The 15,660-nt window shown below is 31.4% G+C and overlaps 1 protein-coding gene across 1 annotated transcript; it reads left to right on the top strand.

Moving 5' to 3' along the window:
- The first annotated feature begins 13,842 nt into the window (after positions 1–13,842).
- Positions 13,843–15,055, top strand: LOC113380565 (protein ZBED8-like). The gene is made up of 3 exons (XM_026619749.1): positions 13,843–13,936; positions 14,029–14,190; positions 14,253–15,055. Exons 1-3 carry the CDS (start codon positions 13,843–13,845, stop codon positions 15,053–15,055), a joined length of 1,059 nt encoding a protein of 352 aa, XP_026475534.1.
- Positions 15,056–15,660: the final 605 nt, after the last annotated feature.

Here is a 15,660-nt window from a genome sequence, read left to right as displayed (position 1 = left end):
TTAAAAGCTTTAATCATGATTTTGGTGCTTATTAATTATTTCAAGTTAATTTTTTTCGTGACCCTTATAAATACCATGTATTTCCCAAGTTCGATAATACTGGAGAAACGAATCTTGGACGCCCAGAAAAAACTACGATTATGCCCTCATTTAAAAATTATGTATAATTTGTGCAAATATAAAAATAGAGGTGCCAATCAGATGGGAAACATATTATTTATTTCTAATAAACCATATAAAACGGTTCTCCTATGAATTTTCCAAATTTTCCATAATTTAGAAAACAAATATTGTCCGGTCCATCTAAAGACAAGATTCGAATATTGCGCCACGATATTTTAGCCCTCCAGCCACGATACATTTCTACTAGGGAATGTATGTAATGTATATGGCCATAAGCAGTGGTGTTGTCGAGCCGGAACGCGTCCCGGCAAAAAAAAATTACAGAAAAAAATTACTGTTTTTTTTTTCTAATTTTTTACGTAAGCAACCTACGGGCAGTACGTTACTCATCTCTGGCATAGTTTATTGCCATACCCAAATTAGTGCAGCAAACGGAGAGGAAAAAAGTGCATAAACTCTGAATTTTTATACTGTGCTCCGATTTGCATAAAATTTTGGAATTAGGTTTACCTTACCATCAAGTTCAAAAGTGAAAACAATTTACACTCCGCTACCACCTCTTAATAAATAATTGAACATTGAGCTATTTTATCGCTAGAAAACGTTTTGTAATATTAAAAGATACAATTAAAAAATAATTTTTAATACATTTACCTTGCAGTAATATCATTTTCAACCCCGTAAAAATCCTGAAACCCTTCAAACAACCTCTAAATTGAAAAAAAAAAACAATAAAAATCCAATAATTTTTATTGATTATGGATAACATGCTGCATACTATCTTTCCTCTGTTCAATAATTTTTTTTGATTATGGTTTTAAGTAAATAAAATGTACATAACAAGTGTTGTTCTTATTGCAGAAAAAAGTGCAAACCCATTTTTACGATGCACTTTTCAGTGCCATTAATATCAAATGAATTGCCACTTGCAGGAAAGTTACTAAAGAAAGAAATTGTCATTTGAAATGAAATTACTTCTTTGCAATCTGAACTCCTAGATGCTTCTCTTATTGAAGGTTATTTAAAATGGTTTCATACAACTTTTACTTGAAATTTTAGACAAATTAATAACTATAAATTAAATTTCAGTGGATCTATATGCGCACGTTCCAGATGTTTCAGATGTTCTAGATATTCCGGTTGTTCCAGATGTTCCTGCTAATGTACCTCATATTTCTATAAGATGATCAGGTATTTCAACATTTCTTGAAAAGACATATTTCTTATTTTCTCTAATAGAATCATTCATTTTCTTAGATATTCGGACACCAAGGAGAAATTTCTTGAAGTTTATAGGTGTAAAGCATCGCAGGCAGCATACATCACAATTAAAGAAATGTCATGATATAATTATGACAACGAAGAGAAGTGCCAGACAAATTATGAAAAATCATGAAATTGCCAGAGCTAAACTAAAGAAGGCTTGCAGTACAAACATCATGAAAGAAGTTGAAAATGTTGCCAATTCAATAACTGCGACATTGATCAACTGCCAGATGAAAAAACAGCCGAAACAGCCTGAAGGAAGAAGATACAACCTCGATTAAAGAACACTGGGAATCGCATTGTACAAACAGTACATACAGTCCATCCTGTTACAAATATTGGAGGTCCTTTTTATCTTCACCTTACCTTTTTATCTAGTCCTTGGCTAATATTCCGATCAGCTCTGGTATCAATAAAACTTTCATGGAGACTTTGCGTACTTCTGTTCTAAATATGGATCCATCTAATAGAAACTGTGTTCTGATGTTTGACGAAATAAGCATTTCTGCAGGCATTGATTATGATGAGAGTAAAGCCGGCCACAGACGATACTGTAACTTGCGCATCCTGCGACTTGGACATGTATTCTGTAGCGTCTGTGGGGTGTTTTTTGCGCAACTTGACAGACTGGTGCAAGCGAATAGGCATGAGCACTTTTCGATTATTTTAATTGCGCAATCATTCAAGTCGGCAAGTTCATCCGTAGACCGCGTGCGGCAGCACATGTTCCGTTTTTGTATTACTTTGTAGCGAATACATAATTCAAATTTATGAAGTTATCAACAATTGAAAGTATTTACATTAGTCCTCTAAACACTTTGAATTCTTTTCTGATGCTGTGAATATATAAATTAATAAAAGATATATTTTTATGTTATGTCTTGACGTTTCTTAGTTGATATTTGTGATATGCTTGCGCAAATACTTGAACATAAACTTGAGCCGCCTGTGGGCACTGTAAAAATACGCTTGGTTGCGCATTCATTCAGTTGCACATGTGTACAGTTACGTCTGTGGCCGGCTTAAGGATAACATAACAGGCTTCGAGGAGGTTTCAGAGAGGAGACCAAAGTTTGCTGACCATGCTTTAGTGTTCATGAATAAAGGCATTCGTGGCCACTTTAAAACATCAGAGGCATTCTACTTGTTGAAAGTAGTGTCAAAAACGCCGAACTTAAAGTTTGTATAAGAGACGATATATCAAGCCTGCAGGACATTGGTATCAATGTTGTAGCCAATGTATGTGATCAGCATGCTACAAATGTTACCGCAATCAACTTGTTGCTTAACGAGACAAGAGCACAGTTTCTCAAAGAAGATAGAAGTTGCAAACTTCAAGGGTTTCTTGTTGGTGATCAGGAAATCATACCACTTTATGATTCGCCACATATGTTGAAATGTTTGAGAAACAGCTTTTCATCATATGATGTCACTTTTATTCAACGTAATCAACAAAAAAGGGCATTCTGGAGCCATATAATTAAGATATTAGAAATTAATTCAGAGTTTCCCAATTTCCGCATGTGTAAGAAGTTACGAGCACATAACGTGTATCCTGACAAAATGAGGAAGATGAGAGTGAAGGATGCTGCAGTGGTGTTCTCTTATAGCATTTCTTCAATGATGCACAGATATGCTACTAAGCAGTGTGAGTAAATGAAAATAATGTAAAATATATTTAATCGCATTTATAATTCAACCTCTTTTAATCGTATTCTAGATGATAATTTTCCTCAAGAAGGTACTGGGACTGTCGATTTCCTGAAATTCATAGAAGAGCTGTTTGACAGTGTAAATGAACAGCAGAACAGCCTCCAGCTCTGCCAGTGACTATAAACCTCTAGGGCCTAGGTCTAGGCAGTGCTCTTACAGATAAGTCTAAGCATTTAGTATTTTGGAAGGAAGCTAGACATGTCTCAAAAAGCATATGCTTTTATAAGAAAGACAAGAGAGTTAAACACCAACACAACCAAAACACCACCAACTATTCAAATTTTTTTTAGAACATTTCGAATATATTTGGCAGAAAATAAAGTGTCCGGAAATTAAATTTTTGTAAACTCGTAATTTTAATTAAATTACGAGTTGACAAAATGAAAAAAAAAATGTAATTTTTTTTGGTAGTATTAGAAGTCACAAGCATATGCTTTTATAAGAAAGACAAGAGAGTTAAACACCAACACAACCAAAACACCACCAACTATTCAAATTTTTTTTAGAACATTTCGAATATATTTGGCAGAAAATAAAGTGTCCGGAAATTAAATTTTTGTAAACTCGTAATTTTAATTAAATTACGAGTTGACAAAATGAAAAAATGAAAAAAAAAATGTAATTTTTTTTGGTAGTATTAGAAGTCACGGGGTTAATAATCGCAAACCTTCTTGCAGTGCTTTCATTGGATTCTACAAAAGCCTTGTTGTCAATAAGTTTCATTCCGTCCATTCTAGCCACATTGCTCGATGAACGCTTTAAAAACTTGCATTTTAAAAACACCAATGCTGCCTCAAATGCAATAAATGCGTTGAAAAATCAAATTTGTTTGAACAGTTCTACTACAAGTTTAGATATTGATGCCACGCCAGACAGTTTCGACTTTTGGCAGTTACATAAAAAATTGCGCCAGAGAAAAAGGAAATAAAAGACGTGATGAAATAGATTTATATCTAAATAAACCAGTCACTATAGCAAGCAACACCATAGAATCATGGAAAGATATGAGGAAAATTGTTCCCAATTTATAGAATAAATTTCGAGAATAGGCCACCATTATTAAGTTATAGCAGGAGTTTCGGATAATAAAATTATCATCAGTATTCAAAGTGCAGCATATGAAGAAATTGTACCAGTGAGGGCTCAATAACTACCAAGAAAGATGTTCGAAATTTCAAGTGCAAAGCAGTGCTACCATACCATACCCATATAGATAATAATAATAAAACGTAGAACATGATACTAGAAGAAGATGATCTTTTTGTGGTCATAATGACTATATTGCAGGCTACTATTTTAAATGAATATAGACATGATAAAACATGCATAGATGGATCTAATGGTGCAAATTCTTATTGATTTAACCTGCATACTCTCCTTGTGATTGATGAGTTTGGGGTAGGTTATCCCGTAGCATTTTGTTTCACCAATCGGCAAGACAAAACTGTATTTAAATTATTTTTTGAGAAAATTTGTAGTTCAATAGTAGTAAAGTAAAAAAAGTTGCAACCTTAACTTTTATGCCTGATGATGCACCTGCATATTACAATGCATGGAATCTGTCATGACTTCGACAAACAACCATTTACTTTGTTCATGGCATGTATGAAGAAGCTGGAAAAGGGCATTTAATGCAAAAGTTAAAAATACTCAAAAGCATACAATCGCTTTCAACACCAAATTAATAATTCGTGCAATACTATGTGAGAGTGATTTTTGAACTATGTTTATAGAAAGTTATCAATATCAATAAATTAAAAAGCATGTTTTTAAAACGCTGGACAAAGCAGTATTTTAAATGTTGAAAAGAATGCGTTTCACCAGAGAAACCGAAAAAAATATGTATACCGGTAACATCAGTTCCGTCGGAGCGCCTTATACGAAGGCTGGCATGATAACAAAATAGAAATGGCTCTTCGAAACACCCATATTAATTGTACGTCGCTGAAACGTTCAACTGTAATAGGCAAACATATATTCGAGTGCTCTAGTATGCTTATGTTTCAAGAATTATAACTTTTTTTGATAAATTAGTCGCGGGCCTGCCAGTGTTTATTTGGCACAGTTTTCAAATTTATCTTATTAATAACTGAATTAGTGATGAATATTAATAAATAACTATGAATATAAAGTAATAATGTTGTGTTTTATATTGGGTTGTCATAGTGAAAGTTGTGTTTTTTTTTTCTTGATGAATTAGTCGCGGGTCTGCCAGTGTTTATTTGGCACATTTTTTACATTTATCTTATTAATAACTAAATTAGTGATGAATATTAATAAATGACTATGAATATAAAGTAATGTTGTTGTGTTTTATATTGGGTCGACATAATGAAAGTAGTGTTTTTTTTGATAAATTAGTCGCGGATCTGCCAGTGTTTATTTGGCACATTTTTTATATTTATTTTATTAATAACTGAATTAGTGACGAATATTAATAAATGACTATGAATAAAGTAATAATGTTTGATATTAGTGTGTGATAATGTGTTTGATATTAGTTCGACAACGTTTTCGAATGATAGAATGGAATATATCAAATGTAAATCATAAAACAAAGCACTGTGTGAATATGTCTTCTATTCATATTTATCTTGTTAAATTGATTTAATAAACTGTTTACGACTTGCAGGCAATCGCGTTGGGCATTTGGTACTCTTCCTCTTGGAAGCATGGTGGGTAAAATGGTGCGAGCGCTCGGAAGCAATTCTTTAATAATGCTCACACATTTAATAATTCCTTCATAAATTTCGTGCGGTTTGCTATGTTCCGTGTTGTTTGTTCCTACCAATATAATCACTTCCTACCAATATTTTAGTTATCAGATTTGATATTTTGCCGTTTTTTTAACGATAAAGAACATTTTCCACTTTATCGCCTCCAATTCCAAAATTTGCAGTTTGAAATGTTTGAAACTTGTCCCAACTGGGATGCCTCTCCAAGTTTGCTATAAGGGAGTTTCCAGTGAGAATAATATTGTGGTAATTCTTCGCCAATTTTAAATTATTTAAATGTTTTTGACGCCACGTGTCACTTGCCCTTGCAGTAGGGATGGCGCATTTGTTAACATTTCCCCACTTATAGTGAATAACGGACAATCGCACATCTTGTTAAACGGTATGAAAATTATCGCGTGAATAATAATATTTTTCGTAGATTGCTGTATTTTTGTTTAAAGAAGAAATTAATTGGATTTAATATAAGTAGATGCAGATAACCACAAATAGTTTTGGTTATAATAAAAAATTTCGTCCACGTTTTGGCCCGCTATTCTCAATTGATTTTGAAAATTCAAAAACTGTTCGAAAGATATTTGTTCGAAATGATAATGATTAGTTTTATATTACTGTGATTAATGCAATTACATGATTTCCTTCAAAAGACTTGATGTTTGTTCACGTTTATAATCTTTTAATATGTACCCGAACATCCACTGTATTAAATTCATAGCCTAACAATAAGCGATTATGTTTGTATTAATTGATCCTTTTTGAGGCCAAACTTCCGAGGTTTTTCCAAGAATATCGGGCAATCGCACATCTTGTTAAACGGTATGAAATTGTCGCGTGAATAATAATATTTTTCGTAGATTGCTGTATTTTTGTTTAAAGAAGAAATTAATTCGATTTAATATAAGTAGGTGCAGATAACCACAAATAGTTTTGATAATAATAAAAATTTTAGTCCACGTTTTGGCCCGCTATTCTCAATCGATTTTGAACATTCAAAAAATGTTCGAAAGATATTTGTTGGAAATGATACTGATAAGTTTTATATTACGGTCTTACAACAGGTAGATTAATTTTAAAAATTCATCAAATTTTAAGAAAATTAGTGTTTTTTTTGACGTTTGTTAAAATTAAAATTAAAGATTGGCTTGGTATAGCGACCTGGTCTTAATGAACATGCTTTACGATTATAGTACTAAGAAAACTGATGGTTCAATTATAAACATTAATGATTTTTGAAAATTTCATTTTAGAAAATACTCCGTAATTGTTGATTGATTTGAACCAAAAGTATTCAAAATTTAAACATTATTATTAAAGTAAAGTATCGAAATCGTATTTAAAACGAAACCGTTCTTTTGAAAACCAAATCTTTCGAAATTGAATTTGAATGAATTTTTTAAAAAGTCTCTTTTTAACACTAGAATAAAAATTTGTAAGTACGTTCAGCTTTTTATAACTTTTGTATTTTTTAATGCTGAAACGTAAGAAGTTATAATATTTTTTTACAAAAATTCATAATTTTTATTGATATGTATAGCGTTACATATATTTACATATATAATTTTATTTAAAAACTATTTCTTCGTTTCTATTATTATAGTTTTTATTTTTCTAGCATTCTTAAATAAAATGGCGGGAGCTGTGAGGAATTTCACGCTAGTGAGTAAAATAGAGAAGAGAAACTGATAATATTAGAAAAGAAGTGATACTGATAATATTAACAAACTGCCACACCGAGTCCCATTGGGAAGATAGGCTTGTGTAAGTAATTTAAATCCACTTTTTATTCTTCACAACATGTGTGTAATTAGAACATTCTTATTATTATAGCTCGAGTGCAAAATCGAGACCAACGAAATTAGGATATGTTTCGGTGACATCGTTTCTTGGTCACACGGTTTTGTTGTGTGGGGTGTCGGAGCATAATAAAGGTATATATTTCTTTTTATGTATATATATATTAGGTTGTCAAATATCTCCCTTCCGCTTTTTTGCTCTTGGTTTATAATACAAAAAATCGTAAGGGAGATATTTGACAACCTATTATATATATATATATATATATATATATATATATATATATATATATATTGAATGGTAGAGTCTTGGATTTGTGTATATTTTGTAGAGTTTCGAACAAGAATCCAAAAATAATACAAAATAAAAAAACAAGAAAAGTTTTTAATAAACAATTTCTTTATTTAATTATTTGTTTACTGTCAACGTTTCGGAACTAGGTACGTTCCATCTTCAGGACATCTGTCAAGAAACATGATCTTGATAAGATTTAAGCAAACAATATGTTTAGGAATAGAAAATAGATTTTTCTTAAATAATAAATTAATTGTAACAAATAATAATGTACAGAAATATGATAATATGATCAAAATGAAAATGATAAAAATAAATGAGTGGATTATCAGAACAGGATATTAAAAATGATAGAAATTTTTTTGAAAGTTATGGAAATTTTTTTTAAGAAAGGATTAATGATAAAATTGAATTAATTACCTGTATGTTTGAATATACGTTAGCACTTTTTCACTAAACAAGAATTTTTGACAAAAAATGAATTTGAGTTATTTTTCCGCCGAATAGTTAACTTTTGTAAATCAAAATTACTAAAAGTGTTGTCTTTTTTTTTTTTTAAATTATTATTTGAAAACAAATAATATTGTATTCGAAGTTATACTATTGGCTTTTGGAAGCGAACTAAACTGTATTTGATGGATTCATATGTAACACGTGTAAACACTTGAAACGAGAACTGTGAGATTGTATGTGTGTGTTTTTTCATGTTAGGGTGTAAATACTTAAATTATTGAACTTAAAATGAAGTCGATATTAATTGTTTGTCAAAAAGTGTAAAAAATTAAAATATGAATCATGTAATAGGTTGTGATCTGATCTAATGTTGACACTGTTAGACACATTCATGAGAATGAGACAACTCTCCGCGAATAATCTCCTAAAGATGCAACTTTCATGATATAAAATCTTTGGAGTGAAATTAAATGAATGGGCGTTTTCTATAGAGTGTTGTACTAGGGTACTTTTGAAATTTTTTTGTTTATGGTGGACCACACTTAGTTCATGTTGTCTCATTCTCTTGTGTACATATTGCGAGGTTTGTCCAATATATTGAAAAGCACAGTCATTACAAGAAACAGAATATACTACATTAGTATTGAAATTGGATGGGGTAGGGGATTTAATATTCGTAAAGAATTGGTTGAAGGAGTGTAAGGATGAGCCTGATACTAAAATGTTTTCTTCTAACAAAATTTTGGCAAAATAATAATATAAATCTTCAACGTATGGTATGCTGCAGTAAATAAGATTGGTGTTTTTGATGTTGGTACTAGTATTGGGAGAATTAATTTGTGTTTTTAAAAAAGTTCGTCTTTTTTGAATAACTGAATGAATGAGATTTTTTGGGTAACCATTTTCAATTAGAGTTATTTTTACTAGGGATAAGTTTTGTGGATGGAAAGTTTGGTGAGACAACAAAATAGCATGGTCTGTAAGGGAAATAATAGTATTTATCTTATAGTTTCTGGGACAGTATGAGGAATAGTACGATTTTATAAAAACTTTTTTTTTCTTTTTTTTTAAAAATCGAAATTATTTTCATTATATCTCAAAAAGAATGAAAGATACGTATAAAAGCATATAGATAAAAGTCAAAGAATTCTTTCTGGCTTATTTTTGTTTTTTATTATTATTCTTTCACACAAAACTTGACAGAGTTATGAATGTTTAAAGACTGCGCGGCCGCGCAAATTGGAAAAAAAAGTTTTTATAAAATCGTGAGTTTTCTGAAAATAGTTTGTACTAAAGTAGTGAATCTGCTAGAATCGATCAAAATGTCTATAATAAAGTGAATTCTAGGTGGAATGTGAATTACTTTAATTCTGGTGGAAATGGCGCTCATTAAACCATATGATTTAAAAGAAAAAAACTTCGTATATGCTTCTTATTTGCATGATAGCTCACTCATTTTACACGAAAAAAACTTGTAATAGCACTCATTTTAAAGCTTATGTTGAGCACTATAAAATCTAATTTCACCGAAATGCATAAAATGTAAAACCTCGACACTAGATGGCTTTCAATACAACAATTAAATCTTGAACGAAATGAAAAACGAGTTTGCTCTTTCAAATCTTGCTTAATATTTTTGCTAGAACACTTTATGTAATACCGATTTATTAAGATTTTTATTGACATTATTTTGTTCATTACATGATTTTCGTTAAAATGTATATTTTAGAAGATATTTGCAAAAAAACGAAGAAAAATGCCAAAAATATATGAATCTTTAGTGGGCAGTAGCTTGAAAAGTATTAGTTTTTTTTTGAAAAACTATAAAAAACATATTAATCTTATAATTAGTTCTATCGATTTTCGATGTTATTTTGAAAAAATGTAATTACGCAATTGAGAAGGGGTCGCAACCCCACAAGGGGGTGATGGCGCAACCCGAATTGTGTTCACTTTGGAACTTGAGGGTAAGATGAATCTAATTCCAAAATTTCATTCAATTCGGAGCACAGTAAAAAAATTCAGAGGTTATACCCTTTTTTCCTCTCCGTTTACTGCACTATTAAGAGCCCCTTCCTGATACTGTGAAATAGAAATAATTGTTACGGGGAGGTGTATAGTTACCTCTTCAAATTATAAACTAATAATATAATAATAATGTGTATTAATTATCTCAATTTATAGCCAAAATTTTATATAATCAGTTTGAGCTCCGGCGATAGTCTAGAAAGTCTAGACCAGTGTATCCTAACGTGGGGCGCACGCGCAACTGGGGGGCAAATTGTAAATTCAGGGGGGCAATTTGAAAACTCTGGATACTACATTTACTTTTTTGCTTCAAAATACTTATTAGATTTTACAAAAAAAAAATTATTAAATATAATTTTGTTTGCAATAAAAGAGTCATTTATCTCAATTTTAAACGAAGAATTCGCACTTTAAAATGAGCACACTAGATTTATCTGTATTGGTTTCTATAAGTGAAGTTCAAATCAGTAGCTAGGATCGGGGAATTATCGCAAAATGTGCCGTATGTTACGAAAAACCCCGAAAACTTGAAGCCTTCTATAGTGTTTCCCATCATTCAGTCGGTGTTAAATTGAAGTAAGTGTTGATTCATTAGAATTAATCGTTGAGTTAATAAATAAACGTGAGTGTTGATTTGTGAGTGAAATAGTAAGAAATAATCATTGAGTTTATAAATATACTCAAGTGTTGATTTGTGAGTGAAATTGTTAGGATTAATTGTTGAGTTTATAAATATGCTTATATATATATATATATATATATATATATATATATATATATATTGTTAATATATTATCAATTGGTGAGTAGTCCATTTTATTTATAGAAGCATTCAATTATACAGAAATTTCTGTCAAGTGAAAAAAATGAGATAATGCAATAGGGGGTAGGGCGGGGCACAAAGGTCCAATTTGACTTGGAGCAATTATATTGTAAAAATCAAACCAATTATCACAACACATATCAAACAAACAACTATCTGACTATGTTCAGTAAAACTTCCAGCTAATTCATCATTGTAGAAATGCGTTTTTTGTTTTTTCAAATATTCGTAACCTGGTTCTTTTTACTTTAATAGCGGAGTGAATTAGGACGGCCATTGGGTAAACAGGACCAATGACTTAATTTTATTTTGAAGAAATTTTACAAAATAATAGCTATAATATTCAATCAATACAAAAAATAAATTTTATGGGTTAAATTTTTATAGAGAACACTTTAAATAACCTTTGTATGGTTTTTGTTAGAAATATTCACTAGCAAAGTTGAATTAACTATTCATTTGATTTAACTCTTGTTGAATTAAAAAAATTTCTTTTATAACTTAATTTACTATTTTATTTTTTTATACCTTTTCCAGAGTAAAGCTTCAGTCGTTTTTTTTAACCCACGCAGGTATAAGCTTTTATAGAGGTTGTATAAAAAAGACTGTTGACCATTAATATTTTTCTGCGTATACGTTTGTAGCGGGTTGCCAACACGCATCGCGGCTTGTCAACACGCATTACATGTTACTGGACAGATTGGCCCATATATTGACAGCACAGAAAAAAACAAAAATAAATTCAAGTGTCAGATCGGACACGGCTTTTGTTTCGCCCTAGTCGAATTTTCCAAAAATGTATAATTCTTGAAACCTTTCTTTTCGATTATAAATAAGAAAATACCAATCACATTTTATTAACGATAAATATGACAACACATAGTGTCGTGGATATTAATCATACATAAAATAAACCAAATATAAATAATATTTTATGGAATTTATTATTACTACAATTTGGATAAATAATATTGGTATTAATATGGAGGACTACCACACCTCCATATTTTGGTGACCCCGAGAGTGAACAAGTAACACACATAAAAGAAGGTAAGAAGATCAAGACATATTTTGAAGTTAAAAAAAATAAATTGAAGTCTCAAGAATTATTAAGAAAAGAATTTTTAAAAATATAAATAATTATTATAAATGACTCACAACTACCGTAATTCGAAGAGCACTCTAAGCATACAACTGAGACTTCGACCACGCACTTCAAGATCAACAACAACACGTGCTCAATAAATCACTTATTATCCTGGTAAATAAGTCGATTATAAGCACCATGGCAACAGACAGGGAGCATCAGCAAACAATTTGGCAACCGCCATATACACTCAACCGCTAACTCACCAGCGAAGGGCCACATACAATCAACCGCTAACTCACCAGCGAAGGGCCACATACAATCAACCGCTAACTCACCAGCGAAGTGTCAAATATACTCAGCCGCTAACTCACCAGCGAAGGGCCACATCTTCTCAACCGCTAACTCACCAGCGAAGGGCCACGTAAGCAATCAACAAACTCAACAAGCCAACACGGCATTCAAAACGGCCACGGCCACAAACAAATAAAATTTATCACACAATCTCAACCAAAAGAAATTTACAAGGAAGTTCAAGAATGGCAGTCAGAGATGCGAAACAATCTTTTTCATTAGGGCGGAGTGATGTAGCGGGTTGCCAACACGCATCGCGGCTTGTCAACACGCATCACATGTTACTGGACAGATTGGCCCATATATTGACAGCACAGAAAAAAACAAAAATAAATTCAAGTGTCAGATCGGACACGGCTTTTGTTTCTCCCTAGTCGAATTTTCCAAAAATGTATAATTCTTGAAACCTTTCTTTTCGATTATAAATAAGAAAATACCAATCACATTTTATTAACGATAAATATGACAACACATAGTGTCGTGGATATGAATCATACATAAAATAAACCAAATATAAATAATATTTTATGGAATTTATTATTACTACAATTTGGATAATTATGGTATTTAATATGGACCACACCTCCATACGTTCACTGTTTCTTCTGCCATATTTAAATATTTTTAACACATATTTTCAAACAGTTTTACAATATTTTTAGCTCACAATAAAATGAGTGAAACAAATAAGAGAAAAACTCGTCAATATTCCAATGAATATTTAAAAGCGGATACCCTTTTGTCTTATGTCATCAGTGCTTGAGCAACGAATCAATGAAACCAGGTCGTCTTGAGGCACATTTGAAGGCAAAACATCGTGAGCATGTAAATTCAGATTTGAATTATTTTAAAACTTAAAAAAAAAGTTTGAGAAAAGAACAACATTGCCGTCTCTATTTACTGCACGGTCTTCAACAAACAGTCGTCTTCTTGAGGCGAGTTATCAAATTTCATTATTAATTTGCAAAAGTGGAAAAAACCACACTATAGAAGAAAATTTGATAAAACCATCAATTTCAGCATTTCTTAAAACAGTTTTAGAAAAAGATGACACAGAAGTGAAAGCCATGCCACTCAGTAATAATACTGTTTGCAGAAGGATAGACGAAATGAGTGACGATATTGATAACCAATGAATTGATAAGTTAAAAACCAGATATTTTTCAATACAAATGGATGGATCGACCTTGAGAGACAGTGAGGCTGTATTGCTGGCATATGTACAATTAATTGATGCAGGGCAATTTTCTGAGGAAAGACTGGAAGGCACTACTAAATCCCAAGACATATATAATAAGTTAAAAAACTATTTAGAATTGAAGAACATATCTATGAAATATATAACATTTGTGCTGTAGATGGTGCTCCTAACATGATGGCCAAGAAAAATGGCTGCTTGAAATTGATTAAAGATATAAATCCTGAAATAGTTATTGTGCATTGTGTAAATCATAAGATACACTTAGTTGCAAAAAATATCTCTCCTGTTCTAAATAAGGTATTACATGCAGTTATAAAATGTATTACATGCAGTTATAAAATGTATTACATGCAGTTATAAAATGCATTAATGCTATTAAAGCCAGTGCCAAATCTGAGCGTCTTTTTAGGCTGTTTTGTGAAGAGCAAAATGAAAGCTATGTTAGACTTTTACTTCATACTGAAGTAAGATGGCTTTCCAAAGGAAATTGCTTAAACAGATTCATGCAACTCTTCGATGTTTTAAGTGAATTTTTAAATGACAAACCTGAAATGAAGATTTTATTAACTATCGATGGTAAAGCGTTTGTAGGTTATTTAACAGATATATTTGAAAAATTGAATATATTAAATAAACAACTCCAAGGACCAAATAAAACACTTGTCGATGCGAAAGCGAAGATATTTGGTTTCATTACAAATATTGAATTGTATATAAAACAAGTTGGCAACAGAAATTTCGAGCAGTTTCATTGGCTTCAAAAATGTAAAGCAACTAGTAATGCTTTACTTGTAATGACAAATCATCTGGATAAAGTATCTGTCGACATGAAGGAGAGATTTTCTGATTTGAAACAAATTGATTTCCCAGCATGGATGTTGCAGCCAGTAATAGTGGATTTGACTGATATTTCAGATATGCAGTATCAGGAAGAACTTGCTGAATTTCAAAATAATGAGTCAGCAAACACTTTATTTAATAGGAAAGGGGCAATGCTATGGCTTTGTCAAGAAATTGAAGCCAAATATCCAAAAATAACCAAGTGCACAAGAAAGCTTTTCCTGCCGTTTCCAACTTCATATTTAGTAGAATGTGGATTTAGTGCTGTGAATGATTTATTGATAAAAAAAAGAAATAGACTTGATATAACAGAACGTGGAGATTTGAGATTAAAGCTTAGCTAACTAAAACCCAATATAAAATCATTCTGTAGCAAACATCAAGCTCAATTATCGCATTAAATATCTAGAAAAATCCGAGGGCATAACGATTTTAGAAACGTTAAGGTGGTGCGTAGCACAAAAAAGGTTGGGAATCACTGGTCTAGACTCAAGACCTGTAGTCGGGGAACCGGAGTAAATTACCCCAAATGGGGTAAAAGTGGAATTTTTGGGGGTAAAATGTATGTATTTGCGAAGCACTAAAGCAGCTTCAGTAAAACCTACTATCGGAGAGAATTTCTGGATTAGCAGAAAATGTGAAGGAATAAGTTGTTTTTGCTCTAAAACAAGTTAAATATCTTGCTTGTTCTAAATCATAGCATCAGTAAAACCTACTACCGAAAAGAATCTCTGCATTAGCAAAAATGTGAAGTTTTTGCACTAAAACAAACTAAATATGTTGCTATTCAGCTTGAGACAACGGATTTCAGTAGTAATTCACAACTGGTATATGTTTGCTATAAAGGTGTAGATAATTTTGAAAATGAATTGCTGTTTTGTTTTCTTCTCGAGTTCAGATGTCTTGGAATAAATATTTATAATAAAGTAAACGAATAGCTCAAAGCGCA

Source organism: Ctenocephalides felis, unplaced genomic scaffold (assembly GCF_003426905.1).
Source record: "Ctenocephalides felis isolate EL2017-DRISC unplaced genomic scaffold, ASM342690v1 CF-g0.4_SCAFFOLD_02217, whole genome shotgun sequence".
Classification (NCBI taxonomy): Eukaryota; Metazoa; Arthropoda; class Insecta; order Siphonaptera; family Pulicidae; genus Ctenocephalides; species Ctenocephalides felis.
The sequence above is the reverse complement of the archived record's forward strand: the minus strand, read 5'-3'. Positions and strand labels throughout refer to the sequence as shown.